General features: G+C 43.1%; 1 protein-coding gene across 3 annotated transcripts in view; it reads left to right on the top strand.

Moving 5' to 3' along the window:
• The window catches only part of agl (amylo-alpha-1, 6-glucosidase, 4-alpha-glucanotransferase), an 88,903-nt gene that overhangs the window by 37,864 nt on the left and 30,717 nt on the right, over positions 1-20,322 (top strand). For all 3 annotated transcript variants that reach the window (XM_033028868.1, XM_033028870.1, XM_033028869.1), the window contains exons 16-23: positions 224-379; positions 514-664; positions 5,742-5,866; positions 8,116-8,225; positions 8,618-8,752; positions 9,827-9,957; positions 14,812-14,948; positions 16,650-16,783. In XM_033028868.1, the coding sequence (XP_032884759.1) occupies positions 224-379; positions 514-664; positions 5,742-5,866; positions 8,116-8,225; positions 8,618-8,752; positions 9,827-9,957; positions 14,812-14,948; positions 16,650-16,783 (1,079 nt within the window). The remainder of the gene's footprint in view (positions 1-223; positions 380-513; positions 665-5,741; positions 5,867-8,115; positions 8,226-8,617; positions 8,753-9,826; positions 9,958-14,811; positions 14,949-16,649; positions 16,784-20,322) is intronic.

Here is a 20,322-nt window from a genome sequence, read left to right as displayed (position 1 = left end):
CAATGGATATTTTTAAGGTAGAGATTGATAGATTCTTGATTAGTACGGGTATCGGGGATTATGGAAGAAGGCAGGAGGGGAAGAGGGAAAGATAGATCAGCCATGATGGAATGACAGAGTAGATTTGATGAGCCGAATGGCATAATTTTGCTCCTATCAATTATGAACTTTTGCTTTCCTGCACACTGAAGTGTGTCTGTTTTCTACCTTTATATGTTAATAGATATCTGTGGTGGAGGAAGAAAGGCTATATCCAAAATATAATCCTAATGCACTTCCAGATTCTCCAGGGGAGCTCAATGAAAAGTGTGGAATCATTGCAGGAAAACGAGCAATCAACTTACTTCATCAAGAGCTTGGAGCTGAGTCCTTCAATCAGGTGTGGAAAATTACAATCATTTGTTACTTCAATTTAGAAATATTGATCTAACCTTGTGTGCCTTGAATGAATTGAAGAGAAACTTGCTTTAAGGTTATAAGATCCCTCTTCAAATGTTGTTGTATGTATTTTAGGTGTATGTGGATCAAGTTGATGAAGACATTGTGGCAGTAACACGACATTCCCCAAATATACATCGCTCAGTAGTGGCAGTGTCACGTACTGCATTTAGAGACCCAACAAATTCCCACTACAAGACTGAACTACCTACAATGTGCATCCCAGGTAGTGCTTCTACTTTTATTTTTAAAAAGACAAGCATCTTTAATGTTATATATGACCGCACAGGGTGGCACAGTGGCAAGAGGTAGAGTTGCTGCCTTACAGCACTAGAGACCCGGACTTAATCCTGACTACAGGTGCTGTCTGTACAGAGTTCATACATTCTCCCTGTGACCTGATCATGAAATCTGGAATCCTCATTTGGCTAATTGATCTCAAAACCCAATTGCAGCATCTAGAGAATTCCAGCACTAAATATATATATATATGGAAAATAAAATAAAGAAAATAGTACCGTGAGGTTTGTGTGGGAAGGAACTGGTATACACCGAAGATAGACACAAAATGCTGGAGTAACTCAATAGGACAGACTGCGTCTCATTCCTTCTCTCCAGAGATGCTGCCTGTCCCACCGAGTTACTCCAGCATTTTGTGTCTAGTAATGTGATGTTACCAATGTTAAATGAGAAGACTATGTATTCTTTCTATTCTGGAACTGGGATCCAAAATGTCTCATTCGTAAAAAGGGAACTTACTTGGATCATCGAGCAAGAATGTCAAGACATGTGACCCATTCAGCTAGTGGCATCTCTTGCCTATCAGCCTGGTATGTTTACCAATGTCATCTTAAAATACGGTGGAATTTGAATACATATTGGCAGTGAACCATTTTGTACAGACAAAACATTTTTTAAATTACACCAAAACTGGTTGTGTAAGTGGAGTAATGAAGAATATCTGAGTTTACAAAAGAATCCAGATCAGTGAGAAAATGGGCCAAGGAATGGCCCGTGGAATATAAGTCTGACAAATGTAAAGTGTTGCACTTTGGAATGTCAGGACTTGCACAGTAAACAATAGACCGCTGGATAGTGTTGCAGTACAGAGATCTGAGAGTACAAGTGCATGATTCCCTGAAAGTGGTGAGTCGGGTGGACAGTGTGGTGAAGAAGACAATTAGTGCGCTTGCCTTCATTGAGAAGGGTAGTGAGTAAAAGTTGGGGCATCATGATGCAGCTGTACAAGTCATTGGTGAGACGACACTTAGAGTATTATGTACATTTCTGGTCGCCCAGCTATAAGAAGGATGTTATTCAGTTGGAAAGGACACGGAAGAGATTCACCAAGATGCTATCTGGTCGCCAGGGTTTAAATTACAGGAAGAGGTTGGATAGTCTGGGTTTATTTGGAGTGCAGTAGGCTGTGAGGTGACCTTATTGAGGTGTACAGGTTCATAAGGGGCATGGATAAAGTGAACACTCACTATCTTTTTCTCAAGGTGGAGGATTCTAAAACTAGAGGCCATGGGTTTAAAGTGTGAGAGGCAAGATTTAGAATGGAACCCAGAGCAACTTTTACACTGTATCTGCAAAGAGCTGCCAGAGGAGGCTGTAGAAGCAAAGACAATTATGACTTTAAAAAAAGCATTTGGATAGATCTCTGGATAGGAAAGGTTTAGAGGGCTATGGGACTAGCCAGTCTTCCAACTTGGTCGGTATGGTCAAGGTGGGTTGAACGGGCTTTGTTTGTGCTGTATACCTCAATGGCTTTGTCCTTTTGTTCCAAGTGGTAATTTTCAACCAATAACAGGCCAACATTGTGTAAGGGATATTCAAACTATTAGAGCAAGGATAAGACTGAGGATGAATTGATGGTGAAGCGGTCACATGTTTGTGCAATATACGTCTATAATCTTTCTTTTGATATCTTTCAGCTCTAATGATGTGCAACCTATTGGGAATACAAGATAGTTATGGAGCTGCTAATTTAAAACTGAATGTGTCCAAGTGACAATGTTGCTTAATCATACAGTATGCCTTTCAGAAGCTGTAACGGGGAAGGATGTTGGGATTAGACAATAGGTGCAGGAGTAGGCCATTCAGCCCTTCGAGCCAGCACCACTATTCAATGTGATCAGGATGATCATCCCCAATCAGTACCCCGTTCCTGCCTTCTCCCCATATCCCCTGACTCCGCTATCTTTAAGAGCCCTATCGATCTCTCTCTTGAAAGTATCCAGAGAACCGACCTCCACCGCCCACTGAGGCAGAGAATTCGACAGACTCACAACTCTCTGTGAGAAAAAGTGTTTCCTCGTCTCCTTTCTAAATGGCTTACCCCTTATTCTTAAACCTGGTTCTGGACTCCTCCAACACCGAGAACATGTTTCCTGCCTTTAGCGTGTCCAAACCCTTAATAATCTTCAATGTTTCAATAAGATACCCTCTCATCCTTCTAAACTCCAGAGTATACAAGCCCAGCTGCTCCATTCTCTCAGCATATGACAGTCCTGCAATCTCGGGAATTAACCTTGTAAACTTACACTGTACTCCCTCAATAGCAAGAATGTATTTCCTCAAATTAGCGGACCAAAACTGCACACAATACTCCAGGTGTGGTCTCAATAGGCCCCTGCAGAATTGCAGAAGGACCTCTTTGCTCCTATACAACTCCTCTTGTTATAAAGGCCAACATGCCATTTGCTTTCTTCACTGCCTGGTGTAACTGCATGCTTACTTTCATTGTCTGAAGAACAAGGCCCCCAGATCCCATTGTACTTCCCCTTTTCCCAACTTGACACCATTTAGATAGTAATCTGCCTTCCTGTTTTTGCTACAAAAGTGGATAACCTCACATTTATCCACATTAAACTGCATCTGCCATGCATCTGCCCACTCCCCCAACCTGTCCAAGCCACCCTGCATTCTCATAGCATCCTCCTCACAGTTCACACTGCCACCCAGCTTTGTGTCATCTGCAAATTTGCAAATGTTACTTTGAATCCCTTCATCTAAATCATTGATGTATATTGTAATAATAATAATAATACATTTTATTTGTATAGCGCTTTTCAAGGACTCAAAGTCGCTTAAATTGTAAATAGCTGCGGTCCCAGCACCGAGTCTTGCGATACCCCACTAGTCACTGCCTGCCATTCTTAAAGGGACCCGTTAATCCCTACTCTTTGTTTCCTGTCTGCCAACCAATTTTTTAATCTATGTCAGCACTCTACCCCCAATACCATGTGTCCTAATTTTGCCCACAAATCTCCTATGTTGGACCTTCTTAAATGCTTTCTGAAAGTCCAGGTACACTACATCCACTGGCTCTCCCTTGTCCATTTTCCTAGCGACAGCCTCAAAAAATTCCAGAAGATTAGTCAAGCATGATTTCCCCTTCGTAAATTTATGCTGACTCGGACCGATCCTGTTACTGCTATCCAAATGTGCCGCTATTTCATCTTTTATAATTGACGCCAGCACCTTCCCCACCACTGATGTCCGGCTAGCTGGTCTATAATTCCCTGTTTTCTCTCTCCCGCCTTTCTTAAAAAGTGGGATAACATTAGCTACCCTCCAATCCACAGGAACTGATCCTGAATTTATAGAACATTGGAAAATTATCACCAATGCATCCACGATTTCTAGAGCCACTTCCTTAAGTACCCAGGGATGCAGATCATCAGGCCCTGGGGACTTATCAACCTTCAGTCCCATCAGTCTACCCAGCACCATTTCTTGCCTAATGTGGATTTTCTTCAGTTCCTCCGTCACCCCAGATCCTCTGGCCACGACTATATCAGGAAGATTGTTTGTGTCCTGCTTTCTGAAGACTGATCCAAAGTACCTGTTCAACTCATCTGCCATTTCCTTGTTCCCCATAATAAATTCACCTTTTTTAGTCTTCAACTTTGTCCAACTTTGGTCTTAACTAATTTTTTCCTCACTTACCTAAAGAAGCTTTTACTATCCTCCTTTATATTCTTGGCTAGCTTACCATCGTACCTCATCTTTTTTCCCTGTATAGTCGTTTTAGTTATCTTCTGTTGCTCTTTAAACATTACCCAATTCTCTTGCTTCCCGCTCATCTTTGCTACGTTGTACTTCTCTTTTATTTTTATACTGTCCCTGATGCCCGTTGTTGGCCACGGTCGCTCCTTACTCCGCTTGGAATTTCTCTTCCTCTTTAGAATTAACTGATCCTGCACCTTCTGTATTATTCCCAGAAATACCTGCCATTGTTGTTCCACTGTCATCCCTGCTAGGGTATCTTTCCAGTCAACTTTGGCCAGCTCCTCCCTCATGGCTCCATTGTCCCCTTTATTCAACTGTAACACTAACACCTCCGATTTACCCTTCTCCCTCTCAAATTGTAGATTAAACCTGACCATGTTATGGTCACTACCTCCTAATTACTCCTTAACCTCAAGTTCCTTTATCAAATCTGGTTCATTACATAACACAAAATCCAGAATTGCCTTCTCCCTGGTAGGTTCCAATACAAGCTGCTCTAAGAATCCATCCCAGAGGCACTCCACAAACTCCCTTTCTCGGTGTCCAGTACCAATCTGATTTCCCCAGTCTACCTGCATGTTGAAATCCTAACCCTAACCCTAACAACCGTAGCATTACCTTTACTAGATGCCAATTTTAACTCCCGATTCAACTTGCACCCTATATCCAGACTACTGTTTGGTGGCCTGTAGATATGAATTCCTGCAGTGTCAATCAGTCCTGTATACTGTGACTAAGATTGGGGGAATGGTGGGAGTACTAGGTGGAGAATGATGGGGATGCGGGAAGGCGGGGAGCGGTTGATTCAACAAGTTGGGAGCTCTGCTGTGTGGAAACCAGGATGCCATGAATTTGGCAGTTGAGGCAGGGTGGCTGTTGCTTTTCTAGTGATAGTCTTCCAAAACTCTGTAGTAATCTGAACACTTAGTATGTAGAATCAACAAACTGCAGATTCTGGTTTACCAAGGAAAGAGGCACATAATGCTGGGCTAACTCAGCGGGCCAGGATCCTGGCGAACATGGATAGGTGACATTTCGGGTTGGGACTCTTCTTCAGAACTTGGTATCTTAATCCTCACAATATCTTTCATTGCTTCACTGGCAATGAAGTATCTCTGAATTTAATTTTCTGATGTATGAAAGAAAGACAAAGCTTAATTTTCATGCAGTAATGACTTCTAAATAGCAACGAGGTAAACGTTTGATCATGATGTGCTGCTTGTTCTCCTTATTTCTCATAACATTTTGACTGAATGTACTAAGAATATAATTCCCCGTTAATACAGGTAAAATCGAAGAGATTGTGTTGGAGGCCATGACTGTGCAGCGGGAAACTGCTCCGTACAAAAAAGATAAGGATTTTATCAATGGATTGCCACAATATACAGTGGATATCAGAGAACATTTGCAGGTGAAGAGAACACATTTTTCACACAGTGTTGGTGCAGGAGTTATTGGACTGGAGATCACGAGATCTATGATTCTAATTTGGTGACTTCATTTCAAAACCCTAATGTAGCATCTGGACATTTATGGTACTAATCAAATAGAATAAAGAACATAGCGACCATGAGGTTGTCGTTAAAAAAATGTAGATATAAAAATTTTGAAAGAGAGGTGGGATAAACACTTGCTATATGTGCATAAATGCTCAATCAATGTAAGACATATTCTAATCCAATTTAAAACTTTACATAGACTATATTACTCAAAAACTAAAGTATACTTTTTCCAAATATCTCCCCCATCTGTGATAAATGTCTATCCCAAGAAGCAACTATAGCACATTCCTTTGTTTTTGTATCAAAATCCAAAAATTTTGGAATTAAATTTTTGACATTTTTACAAAATGATTTAAAATAAATCTGAAACCGAACGCAGAATTGATTATTTTTGGAACAATGGAAGTCAACCTTGAGCTGACTTTGTTCCAAAAGAGTTTACTTAATTACGGTTTAATAATGGGAAAAAAACTCATACTTAAATTCTGGAAAAACGCCCCTACACGAACGATAAATATGTGGATTTCAAATATGTCTGAAATGTTACACCTGGAAGATATGAGATTCCTCCTAGCAGGTAAACCAGACCATTTCCAAAATATCTGGTCTCCATTTATTACAAGTACAGGGTGCAACATAACTTTGAAAATAAATGGTTTCAAGACCTGGTGAGGGGGGAGTAAAAATACAAAGTAGGTACATCCCTTTTGTTTCTCTTTTTTTTCCTTTTTTTTTTTTTTTTACCTTTATACATCTTCATGTTTCTTTTTCTCTCTTTCTTTTTCTTTGGCTTTCTCCTTGCCTCTTTTTCGAGTTTTACGTTTCTAAGGGTCTCTCTTGATCCCTCTCTCACGCACTCACTATCCTATCTAATTCTCTTTCCTTTTCTTCGTTTTTAAAGTTTAAAATATGAAGTGGTACAGGAAATGTATTATGATATTTTTGGCTTATATCACTGTAATGTACACCACTTCTAATTTAAAACAAAGAACTGCCGAAGCTGGTTTGTACCAAAAATAGACACAAAATGCTGGCGTAACTCAGCGAGTCGGGCAGCATTTGTGGCTGGCACTGATTGGTCTTTTTTCTCCGCCAGCTCTTCACCCCCTCCCCCCCCCCCCTCCCCTCACTGTCAGTCTGAAGAAGTGTTCCCGACCAAAAAACGTCACCCAGCCTTTTTCTCCAGAGATAATAATAATAATAATAATAATAATAATAATATATCTTTTATTGTCATTGCACGTCAGATGCTGTCTGACCAGCCAAGTTAGTCCAGTAATTTGAGTCTATGTCATAAAAACACATTTGGTTCACTAGTGTGTTTCTGGGAAAGATTTTACCTGGTCTATCTATATGTAATTATGGACCCAACCACCTGTTTAACTCGCAATCTCTACTGTACTTGTGAACAAAGCAATTGAAGATTGGTTGCTTTCTGTTTAAAGCAACCAATTACTTATTTTTCCTTGATTATATATTTATAATTAATGTTGGCAATTTAAATGTTTACATTTATTTGATTGTTTTAAAATTAAACTGACTTTTTGAGTGTCCTTCACATATGTCCACATATTTTGCGTGGGTAGTTTACATCCCAGCAGTACGAAGGTTGAATTCTCAAATTGTAGATAACGTCTGCATTCCATCCCCCCCCCCCCCCTCCTCCACTAAGGTCAGTTAACTAGTTTTACAGTTTGCAATGATGTATACCTCTTGGGATCACATCATTCCCAGCCAAAAATTGGCCTATCTGGGAGCCACCCCGGGGTCATCTATTGCTGGCCCTGATTTGTCATGGTTTCTTCTTGCTTCCAGTTCTTCCTGCTCGCACAATCAGTCTGAAGAAGGGTCCCAACCCAAAATGTCTCCTGTCCATTTTCTCCAGAGATGTTGCTTGACCCGCTGAGTTGCTCCAGCATTTAAGTGGCAACTATCAAGATGGAATAGTATTGAAGCCTTGGAGTGATATCCCAAGCATCTGCTCCGGTTGGAGCCCAATGCACCATGTAGGACGCCCTTCTGATCTGGCGGGTGTGTTTCTTCAACCTTCTTGATAATGTTCAGCTGAGTAGGGCTCCTGGGCAGCAGATCAGTTCCTGTCCAGGAAATTTACGGACAAAATAAACACTAACAAGCCAATTCTCTGTTCATTTTCCAGTTAAAACAGAGCAGAATTGTTACAGCAAAAGAAACTTCTAAAGAACGGAATGACTATGTCTATGAAATTAACTTTGAAAATTTTCCTCCTGGGAGCGTCATTATCTTCCGGTAAGTAAACCTCCTCCTGTACAACTTGGGCAGCAGAGCGGTAGAACTGCTGTGTCTACTCTACAGAGTTTGTACGTTCTCCCTGTGACTGCGTGGGTTTTCTCCGGGTGCTCCAGTTTCCACTGTAAACTGTCCCTAGTGTGCAGAATAGAGTTAGTGCACGGGTGATCGTTGGTTGGTGCAAACTCAATAGGTGCAGGAGTAGGCCATTCGGCCCTTCAAGCCAGCACCGGCATTCAACGTGATCATGGCCGACTCGATGAACCTAAAGGCCTGTTTCCTCACTACCTGAAAACCTGAGTGAACAAAAACAAATTGCTAATGTAATTCATTGATTCAATTTTCATTATGATATTTTCATTAAAACTATTTAATAATCACTCTCTTTGCAGGGTGAGCCTAGATCCAGAGGCCCAGTATGCAGTTGGAATCCTCCGTTACCATCTCATCCAGTTTAATCCGTTTTATGAAGCTGGAAGCATTGCCGACCTCAAAGCTCCATCAGCACTGACTCACGCCTTTCTAGCGTGAGTATCAATTATTTTTTCAATGGGATGGGAATGTAGATCTAGATTAATAAATGTTTTACGAAAGAACATGGAACAGTACAGCACAAGAACAGGCCCTTTGGCCCACAATATCCATGCCGAACATGATGCCAAAACCATCACTTATCTAGGAAAGACACAAAATGCTGGAGTACCTCGTCGGTCACGCAGCATCCTGGAGAACATGGGTAGGTAGCATTTTGAGCCAAGATTCTTCTTCAGACTGAGAGGTGGGAACAGGTCCCGGGACTTCATCCAGGGACCCCCAACAGTTCTTCCAGGTGAGACAGAGGTTCATGTGCAACTCCTCCAACCACATTTAATGCATCTGATGTGGTCTCATGTACATCAGTGAGACCGAGCGTAGGCTTGGCGACCATTTCACCGACAAATTCACTTGGCCTGTTGAGGTCTACTTGCTCCCATTTGCTAACCTGCAGGAATTCCCAGTTGCTAACCATTTTAACTGCCTTTCCCATTCCCATACTGACCTTTCTGTCCTGGGCTGCTTCCATTGTGAGAGTGAGGCCTCACACAAAATGGAGGAACAGCACCTCATATTCTTCTTGGGAAGTTTACAACCCAATAGTATCTACATTGAATGCTCCAACTTGAGGGAGGTACCCCTTACAACCCGCTCCCCACATGTAAAATGTAAATCGTTCCCAGTGTGTAAGATAGTGCTTGTGTACGGAGAGATCGCTGGCCCGCGCTGACTCTAGGCTGAAGTGCGTGCTTTCACGCTGTATCTCTAAACTTTTGATGCTGCATGGTAATTGCAACTGACAATACTTCTTCTTGCGTATGGCATGCACAGCCTAAAGTTGCAGGTGAACTTGTTCTATTTGGTCTTGTTTTTGCACATCGGGTTGATTACATTAGTCGAAACAGGGTGGACCACGTGAAGGTTGCAATCTCCCACCTCACTGACAATACTGAATGTCTGTGGTACAAAACGCATCTTCTTATTCACATGTGAATGGTAATTTTTTTTTAGGTCTCAATACTCGCCTGTAAATTGCTATATTTTGCATGCTTTTTTTTAATCTGCAGAGATGCTGCCAATCTTTCGTTGTCTGACCTTAACATGTTGCTATATCGATGCGATTTTGAGGAACAGGAAGATGGCGGAGGCTGCTATAATATTTCAAATTTTGGACCTCTGAAGTATGCGGGTTTGCAAGGTACGCAAATTGATTTACATTTAATACAGGTACTTTGACCTATCAAATTAATGATACACTAAATGTTGCTATATTTTGATTTTGATAAAATTGTATTTTTTGTGTTTTATAGATTTTGTTTTGATAAGCAAAGGTACAACCATAAATTAAATATGTTGGGAGGAAAGGACACAAAGTGCGAGAGTAACTCAACGGCTCAGGCGGCATCTCGAGAACATGGACATTGTCACCTATCCATGTTCGCCAGAGATGCTGCCTGACCCACTGAGTTACTCCAGCACTTTGTGTCCTTTCTTGTAAACCAGCATCTGCAGTTCTTTGTTTCTTCTTCTCCTAATTATTTTGGGAATTAGATAACGGTATTTGTATTTTAGGACTGAATATAATTATAATACAAAGGCATCTATTTTATTTTAATGTTTGCATTGTCAAATTATAAACGCCAGTTTAAAGGGAACTAAATTTAAAGACAACTGAGTTCTGGGGAAGAGGACATGTGTTGTCACATCCTGGTTAAAACCACAGTATGGAAGTGAACAAACCCAGGGCAACTGGTCATATTGGGTTGAGTGACGTCAACCAGTCAGAGCTTAGAGGGTGTAATTAATTTTTCTGGAAATGGCGAAAATGAAGGCGTCTTTCTCCTGACTGCCATTCCACTATCAAATTTGAAAGTAGATGAAGCTATAGGCTGATACATTTCACCGCTCATTTAGCCCTTCAGGCCTTGCACTGAAAAATAATCATTTGGTGAGATAGTAAAGGATGCACAACAACTATTTCTCACTTAAGCGGTGTGTGAGTTGACAGAAGAAAGAAAATGCTATTATAGTGTAATATCTGTTAGACACACTGGATGGCACTAGTGAAGAGACTATTCTGCAAATCAAATCCCAATTGCATTTTATCACTCCCTATGTTCAAGGCAACATAATCTCGGAGAGTCAGTTTACTCTTATGTAGGTTTATAGTTAATCTTGTTCAAAAAATGTGGAACATAGAACGACACAACATAGATACATAGAAAATAGGTGCAGGAGTAGGCCATTCGGCCCTTCGAGCCTGCACCGCCATTCAATATGATCATGGCTGATCATCCAACTCGGTATCCCGTACCTGCCTTCTCTCCATACCCCCTGATCCCTTTAGCCACAAGGGCCACATCTAACTCCCTCTTAAATATAGCCAATGAACTGGCCTCAACTACCCTCTGTGGCAGAGAGTTCCAGAGATTCACCACTCTCTGTGTGAAAAATGTTTTTCTCATCTCGGTCTTAAAGGATTTCCCCCTTATCCTTAAGCTGTGACCCATTGTCCTGGACTTCCCCAACATCGGGAACAATCTTCCTGCATCTAGCCTGTCCAACCCCTTAAGAATTGTGTAAGTTTCTATAAGATTCCCCCTCAATCTCCTAAATTCTAGCGACACAGGAGCAGACCCATTGACCCACAATGTCTGTGCCAAACATTATGTCAAATTAAACTAATTTCTTCTGCCTGAGCATAATCCATATCCCTCCCATCCCTTCATATCCATGTGCCTAAAAGCCTCTTAAATACCGTCATCGTATCTGCTTCCTCCGCCATCCCTGACAGCATTTTCCAGGCATCTACAACTTCTCTGAGTAAAGAAAATTAACTTGCCCCGCACTATTCCGTTCCAGCTTTGTTCAACCTCTCCTGATAGCTAATACCTGCTAATCCATGCACCATCCTGGTAAACCTCTCCTGCACCCTCTCCAAAGATCCTTCTTGTCATGGCTGACATGGACTGCACAGAATACTCCAAATGTGGAAGAACCAAAGCAATATGACTTCCTGACTCTTATGCTCAATACCCTGACCAAAGATGGCAAGCCTTCTTTACGACTCATTTTTCTACTTTCAGGGAGCTATGGACTTGGCCTACATCCTTCTGCACATCAATGTTGTTAAGGGTCCTGCCATTATATTTCTCCTTTACATTTGACCTCCCATTTGACTTTCCTTTGCATTTGCTCCATCCCCAGTTACTCTTATTTATTTATTTTTTAACATATGTAAAAATAAAATTGCCTTGATTCTCTTTCATCCAATTTTCCAATTACATTTCATGGCCCCTTTTAGCCCTAATTCCCTTCTTAAAGTGATTTTCAGACCTCAGATGATATAATCTGGAGCAGAAAACCAACTGAAGGAGGAGCTCAGTGAGTCGGGGGGCAACTGTGAAGGCAGAAGTGTTGATGTCAAATTGACTTGAGACCCTCGACCGGGATTCATGTTAAACATTGTCTATGCCTCTGCCTCCAAAGATGCTGCCTGTCCTGTTGCATTCCTCCTCTATCCATGGGGGGGGGACACACTTTCTGGAGCGCTAGCATGGTGTTGTGGGCCGAAAGGACTGGTTTCCAGAGGGTTAGTATGGACATTGTGGGCCGAATGGATTCTTGGGCTGGCAGCTCAGTCACTGAGACCTCACTCTCACTCTCACTCACGCGCACGCACACACACACGCACACTCTCACTCACTCACTCACCATATATTTGGCAGTAAACTTTCTTGAACACTTACACGGCTGAGCGCGGTCTCTCCACTTTGGGGCTTCCGCAGTCAGCAGCACTTCCGCAATCAGCGCGACCTCTGCACTCACCGGAAATTACGCAATCAGTGCGACCTGTCTACTAAGCGGCAGTCACGAAATGAGCGGGACCTTTGAACCAAACACAGTCGGACCTAATAAAACCTTTATTCCTTACAAACACAGTCGGACCTAATAAAGCATTGCGGTTTCAAGCACAGGCGGGACAGCAGGCCAAACAACTCATTGCATTGTCATTAAGGGCTAACAAATCATTTATTGCAAGTACATTGCAGATTCACAGTTCAGTTGATTCACAGCCTAGAATGAGAGTCGTGGCCTCTCCCTCACGATCTTGCAGAGTGACTGAGTCACGTCCAGGCATCTAGCGTTTTATAGTCCTCCCCTCCCCCCCCCCCCCCCCCCCCCTCCCACTTCATTGCGGTGATTGACAGGCGAGAGGATGTCAAGGTTTTTTAAACACTCATAACCTTTTTATTCTTCATCGATGGGAAAAATCCTCGGGGCCTACTCGGCAGAAGAGGACTGTGAGTAAGATGGCCAAAAATCATAGCGATATATGGTAGCGTTTTTTCTAAAATCAATATAAAGCGCAGACAGGAAGTGGTCAAGAGGGGACTTTTAATTATATAGATTACTAGACCAAGTGCAGACCCGTTGGGTCTGTTCCCCCAACGTGCGGTTGTGGGGGGGGAGGCGGCATGCAGCGTCACACACACTAACTATTCCCCCCCCCCCCCCCACACTCACGCTAATTACCCCCCCTTGATATATTAATATATTAATTTGCTCCTTTTACCCCATAACCACCCTATCTACTGACGCATAGTCCCCAACTTGCAGTCACATCTAGAGGGGGGGGGGCGGGGGTAGAGAGTTAGGGCAGAGAGAGAAGGGGCAGAGACAGAGACACAGAGAGAGGGGCAAGAGGGAGAGGGGGGTGGAGAGGAGGAGAGGGAGGGTGGGTGAGGGGGGAAAGGTGGGGGTGGAGGGGAGGAGAGAGAGAGGATGAGAGTGAGGGGGAGAGGTGAGGGGAGGGGTAAGAGGCGGAGAGGGGAGGGGGAGAGGTGAGCAGGGAGGGTGGAGGGAAGGGGGTAGGGGTGTGGGGAGGGGGGTTTAGGGGAGGGACGGTGGGGGAGGGGGAGAAAAAGAGGGGAGAGAGAGAGGGGGGGAGGGGGAGAGGAGAGGAGAGGGGGGGGAGAGGAGAGAGAGGGAGGGGAGAGGGAGGGGAGAGGAGAGGGGGGGGAGAGGAGAGGGGGGAGGGGAGAGAGGAGAGGGGGGGAGTGAGGGGTGTGCTGAGGGGAGGGGGCGAGGTGGGGAGCAGGGAGGGGGGGTGGAGGGAAGGGGGTAGGGGTGTGTGGAGGGAAGGGGATTTTAGGAGAGGGACGGTGGGGGAGGGGATGGATGGGAGGAGGGGAGAGAGAGGGGGGGAGAGGAGAGAGGGGGGGGAGAGGAGGGGGGGGGGGAGAAGAGAGGGGGGGAGAGGAGAGGAAGAGAGAGAGAGAGAGAGAGAGAGAGAGAGTGCCTTTTTATTTCAACCCAAACCCCCCAAACAACCATTTGCAGGCAGTGCTTTTTTACTTTAACCATATTTTCATTTTCAAACCACATTAAGGGTACTTACTCACAGTAGTGTGGACATGTGTTCAGTGTTATTCACAGCTCAGAGAAACGTGACCCTCTGCCTTCCTCCATCTTGAAGAGACTGAATGAGGCACACCACTTCCTGGTTTTATAGTCCCTCCCCCCTGCCGCCAGCAGGGGCAGCAGAGAGAATGGGGAATTTTGTAAAATCATTAATATCTCTGTCATTTTTCATCGACTGGAAAAATCCTCGGCACACATGCGGCGGAGGGGGGCACTGAGCGAGGTGGCTAAAAATGACGGCCGTAGGTGGCGGCGTTCTCTCGGAAATCGCAGCACAGATCGCCAAAACCGGTCAAGAACAGACTTTTAGTAATATAGATAATTGAATATCATCCAACATAATAATAGCTCATGCATTATTGTAGTAATTTAAAATGACATTATTAAACATAATGAGATTACATCTGAAAAGTTGCCTGTCCCACTGAATTACTCCAGCTTTTTTTGTCTATCTTCAGTTTAAACCAGCATCTGCAGTTCATTCCTCCAGTAGTTTGGTTGTTGCCCACGATTTAAAATCAGTGTCATCTCTTCCGTTTGAACAATCTCATCGATTTTCTGATTGGAGTAACTAATGGTCTTTTGTATTCCTCAGTCAATCTAATTGAGACTGTTGTTCTTTTACTAGGGTTCCTGTCAGTACTCGCAGATATTAGACCCAAGAATGACCTGGGACATCCTTTGTGTGAAAATTTGAGGGATGGAGACTGGATGATGGACTTCATATCCAACCGTTTAATTGCACGTGGCGGTGCTCTTGAAGTGGTATGAACCTGTGTTGCTTTGCATGTTTATATTGTCGTAAGGATGCAACCTAAGAATAGAAGCACACAAGGACCATTTTGCTCTCTTTGCCTGCTTTGCCACTCGGCAAGATCATGAGTGGTCTTTCACCTCTATTTTTCTAGCCTGACTGCATGTCATTGGTACCATTAAACAATCCTCCGACTCAGATGACAGCATTCTCAGTTTAAGGCTATTACCTTACCATTTTTAGTTTTCTCGTCTCTCCTCCTAAAACTATCCACCTCACCGTTTTGTAGGAAGGAACTGCAGATGCTGGTTTATACCACGAGTCAAAAGGATGCTTTCTCTCCAGAGATGCCGTCTGACCCGCTGAGTTAGTCCAGCATTTTGTGCCCATTGACTTCAGTCCATCATCGGCTCTGACAGTCCATCATCGGCTCTGACCTTCCTTCCATCGAGGGGATTTATCGCAGTCGCTGCCTCAAAAAGGCTGGCAGTATCATCAAAGACCCACACCATCCTGGCCACACACTCATCTCCCTGCTACCTTCAGGTAGAAGGTACAGGAGCCTGAAGACTGCAACAACCAGGTTCAGGAATAGCTACTTCCCCTCAGCCATCAGGCTATTAAACCTGGCTCGGACAAAACTCTGATTATTAGCAACCACTTTCTGTTATTTGCACTACCAGTTTATTTATTCATGTGTGTATATATTTATATCACGGTATATGGACACATTTATCTGTTTTGTAGTAAATGCCTACTATTTTCTGTGTGCTTAAGCAAAGCAAGAATTTCATTGTCCTATACAGGGACACATGACAATAAACTCACTTGAACTTGAAGCTTTGGTACATTTCATAATACCTTCTCTAGCTTTTGAGGTGCCTTTCTCCTTTTAAAGTACATAATAAATGGAGGTTCTTCCAACATAATAGAAGCTCCTGCATTATTGTAGTAAGGTGGTGTCATTTATAATAACATTATTAAACAAAATGAGATTACTTCTGAATAGTTTATATTTTCCCTGAAGGCCTGACCCTGACTTAACATTCAGAAATACGGCAGACTTCTTCAGTCTCTACTTAATGCAGACATTCGACTGAAGTTTGAAGTGTACAGTGCCAGCTTTAAACTGGGAATGTTGTCATCTGAGTCGGAGGGATTGTGAAGGAAACTAGTTCATAATCTAAAATCGCACTTTAGCACAGTAGAGATGAAGTGCTGCAGATTTGGATGTAGCATTTATTGAAGGAGGCTTTAAACTGAGGCTACTGCGGCTCAAATGTTAAAAATAAAAAGCAATTCCGCTAGTTTGCTGCATTATTGCCATACCCTGGCCATTATTTATCCTTCAAACAAAATCACAATAAAAGGTTGGGGGGTTTTTTCGTATCATTTACTGTTTGTAGAATTTTGTGTAACTTAGCAGTCATATTTCCTACAGTTAGCTTACTTTAAAATTGCGGTATTAAACTGAGATATCCTGCAGTTAGAACACATTTTTCTTTGAAACATGACTTGAAACTTCATGGCAATTTTTAAATCAGAATTAGAAACTGGAATCCATATTTTTAAATTTCAGATTTGACAAAATGATAGTGATTTATTTAACAGATTATGTTTTGATGGTTTATTGCCTGTGTTATTTGGGGTTAATTTTGACTATATATCTGCTGTTAATCTATTATCTCACAATGAGATTTTTTTTTTACCAGGTTGGTAAATGGTTTGATGCAATGTTTTCTTACCTCAAAATGCTTCCCCGCTACCTTATTCCATGCTACTTCGATGCTCTCCTTATAGGAGCATACTCAGTTATCGTGGAAGCTACTTTGGACCGAATGTCAAGGTAAGACATGTTCAAAAATTGAACAAAGTTGGTATGGACAGTATTACAGTACTTTACATCAAAAGAGAACGTGAAAATATCCTGGGTAATTGTCCACAATCGCTCTACTGGATTTAATAATGCTTGCAAATACATAGAAACATAGAAAATAGGTGCAGGAGGAGGCCATTCGGCCCTTCGAGCCAGCACCGCCATTCGTTGTGATCATGGCTGATCATCCCCTATCAATAACCCGTGCCTGCCTTCTCCCCATATCCCTTGACTCCACTAGCCCCTAGAGCTCCATCTAACTCTCTCCTAAATCCATCCAGTGACTTGGCCTCCACTGCCCTCTGTGGCAGGGAATTCCATAAATTCACAACTCTCTGGGTGAAAAAGTTTCACCTTAAATGACCTCCCCTTTATTCTAAGACTGTGGCCCCTGGTTCTGGACTCGCCCAACATTGGGAACATTTTTCCTGCATCTAGCTTGTCCAGTCCTTTTATAATTTTATATGTTTCTATAAGATCCCCCTCATCCTTCTAAACTCCAGTGAATACAAACCTAGTCTTTTCAGTATTTCCTCATATGATAGTCCCGCCATCCCAGGGATCAATCTCGTGAACCTATGCTGCACTGCCTCAATCACAAGGATGTCCTTCCTCAAATTAGGAGACCAAAACTGTACACAATACTCCAGATGTGGTCTCACCAGAGCCCTATACAACTGCAGAAGAACCTCTTTACTCCTATACTGAAATCCTCTTATTATGAAGGCCAACATTCCATTAGCTTTCTTCACAGCCTGCTGCACCTGCACGCCAACTTTCAGTGACCGATGTACAAGGATACCCAGGTCTCGCTGTACCTCCCCCTTACCTAACCTAACCTACAGAATTTGTTAATAATCTGATAGTGGGAATGACAATAGCATGATTGATTGAATTTAATGTCAGGATTCTGTGAGAAGGGGGAGTCACAAATCAGGGTGTGAAATTTATATTAGTTTAAGGAGACTTTATAATATGGACTAGACTGGTGTCAACTAAATCCAGATAAGGACCAAATGGGAGAGATTGAAGACTCATGAGAGAGGATGTTTCACCACATTTTCTTCTCTTCACATACTTTAACATCACGTAGCCAAGTAGTGTCGCCAGAACATCACACGATCAATACTCTGGGAATCCAGCATACCAGATATTTTGTGTAGAAAGCAACTGCAGGTGTTTTTTATACCAAAGATAAACACAAAATGCTGGAGTAACTCCGCGGGTCAGGCAGCATCCCTTGAAGTAAATAAATAGGTGACATTTTAGGGTCCGAACCATTCTTCAGACACTTGGAGAGAAGAGGTTCTTCAAAGTAGGCATACCTTTCGCAGTGTAGCAGACAAAATGTGTAGGAAGGAATTGCAGATGCTGATTTATACTGAAGGTAGACAGTATCTATCTTCCGTCTAGATAATGTCTATACCAGATATTAGTTTAGCTACTCTGAACAGGTTATGCTAAAACTATCATACACTTGCTAGGAAATGGGCCTTGCATTACATACAGTTCTACTCATAAATGATCTGACTATATCCAATGAGCATACAGAAGAAATGTACAAAAAAAACTCTGAAGTCTTCAGAGATTCAGATATTTTTATAATGATCTGTAGGTGTTTGGAATTAATTGCTGGGAAAAATCAATTCCCCCAGTTACTCTGATAGCATGTGAACTCCAAACTCTGGTTCAATAGTTCAGGCCTTTCATATCTATGCAACACACCCTGCATGAATACAATGGGCTTGATCAGTTTCCTTCTGTGGTATAGGTTTCTATGATCTTGGCAACCCAACAAACAAGGTGAGCCAAAATCACTTCCTGCTGGCAGAACTAATTCTTCAGATCTCTGTATTTTGAAATGCCTTATGGTTCCATTTACACAATAAGAAAGGTCACAAGCTCAGGAAAGTGTGATAAGGTATAGCACAATAAACTGATATTCCAGGGGCAAGAGCAACCATAGAAGGCTGCTAAGGAATAAAATAAAGCAATTGGAGATTATATGAAAGAAGATTTGGTGGGGCTATCAACGTGTACGAGTACAAAACACCCAAATATTGGAAGATGTGCTCTTTCAAAAGTACTTTTTTAAAGGTTTATTATTGTGTGTAGCAAGGATCCTTGAAAATAAAATAAAATCAGATAGAACTGTTCATGAATACAATCCGGTGCCGATGCCGAAAAAGTCCAAAATCACCAACCTCAACGACTACCGGCCGGTTGCCCTGACTCCAATCCATATGAAGTGCTTCGAAAGGCTGGTCCTCTCCCATATTAAATCCAGCATCCCTGCCTCACTGGACTCCCATCAATTTGCATACAGGGCAAATAGATCGACAGAGGATGCCATCTCTCTGGCCCTTCACACTGTCCTGACTCACCTGGACAGACAGGGCACGTATGTGAGGATGCTCTTCATTGACTATAGCTCTGCATTCAATACGGTCATCCCCACCAAGCTCACCACCAAACTCCACCAGCTAGGCCTCAGCTCACCGATATGCGCTTGGATCCTGAACTTTCTCACGGAGCGACCGCAGGCAGTGAGACTGGGCCCGCACCTGTCCTCCACCATCACCCTGAGCACCGGCACACCACAGGGTTGTGTACTAAGCCCCATGCTCTACTCCCTCTTCACTCACGACTGTGTCCCTGCATTCGACACCAACACCATCGTGAAGTTTGCAGACGACAACAGTGATTGGGCTGATCACCAACGGTGATGAAACAAAATACAGAGCGGAGGTGCAGAACCTGGCGGACTGGTGCGCCAATAACAACTTGGCACTAAACACCTCCAAGACCAAGGAGCTGATTATTGACTTCAGGAGGTCCCATTCTGGAGAATACGCCCCAATCTCCATTTATGGGGAAAGTGTGGAGAGAGTGTCCAGCTTTAAGTTTCTGGGCACTCACATTTCAGAAGACCTCACATGGTCCACAAACACCGCCGTGCTGGTCAAGAAGGCACAGCAACGACTGTTCTTCCTGAGGACATTAAAAAAGACTGGTCTGCCCCAACAGCTGCTGACAACGTTCTACCGCTGCACTACAGAGAGCATACTAACGTATGGCATCTCTGTGTGGTATCTCAGCTGCACGGAGGCGGAGAGGAGAGCTCTTCAGCGCGTCGTCAACAGAGGGCAGAGGATCATCGGGACAGAGCTACCAGCCTTGGAGGGCATCTACCACACGCGGTGCCTCAGGAAGGCCCTCAGCATCCATAAGGACTCATCACACCCCTGCCACGGTCTGTTTCAACTACTTCCCTCCGGCAGACGTTACAAGGCCTTCTACGCCCGAACCTCCAGACTCAGGAACAGTTTCATCCCAAGAGCTATAGCGGCTCTGAACCGGCCCTAATGAGTGCCCCCCCACCCACCCCCTTTGGACAGTCTCCCTCAGATGGTCACGTCAATCAATTCAGCTTGTTTATTTATGTATTGTATTTATTTACCTTTCTTGTACATCAGTGGAGCTGCACACTAAATCTCGTTGCACTGACG

This window comes from Amblyraja radiata, chromosome 10 (assembly GCF_010909765.2).
Source record: "Amblyraja radiata isolate CabotCenter1 chromosome 10, sAmbRad1.1.pri, whole genome shotgun sequence".
Taxonomy (NCBI): Eukaryota; Metazoa; Chordata; class Chondrichthyes; order Rajiformes; family Rajidae; genus Amblyraja; species Amblyraja radiata.
The sequence above is the reverse complement of the archived record's forward strand: the minus strand, read 5'-3'. Positions and strand labels throughout refer to the sequence as shown.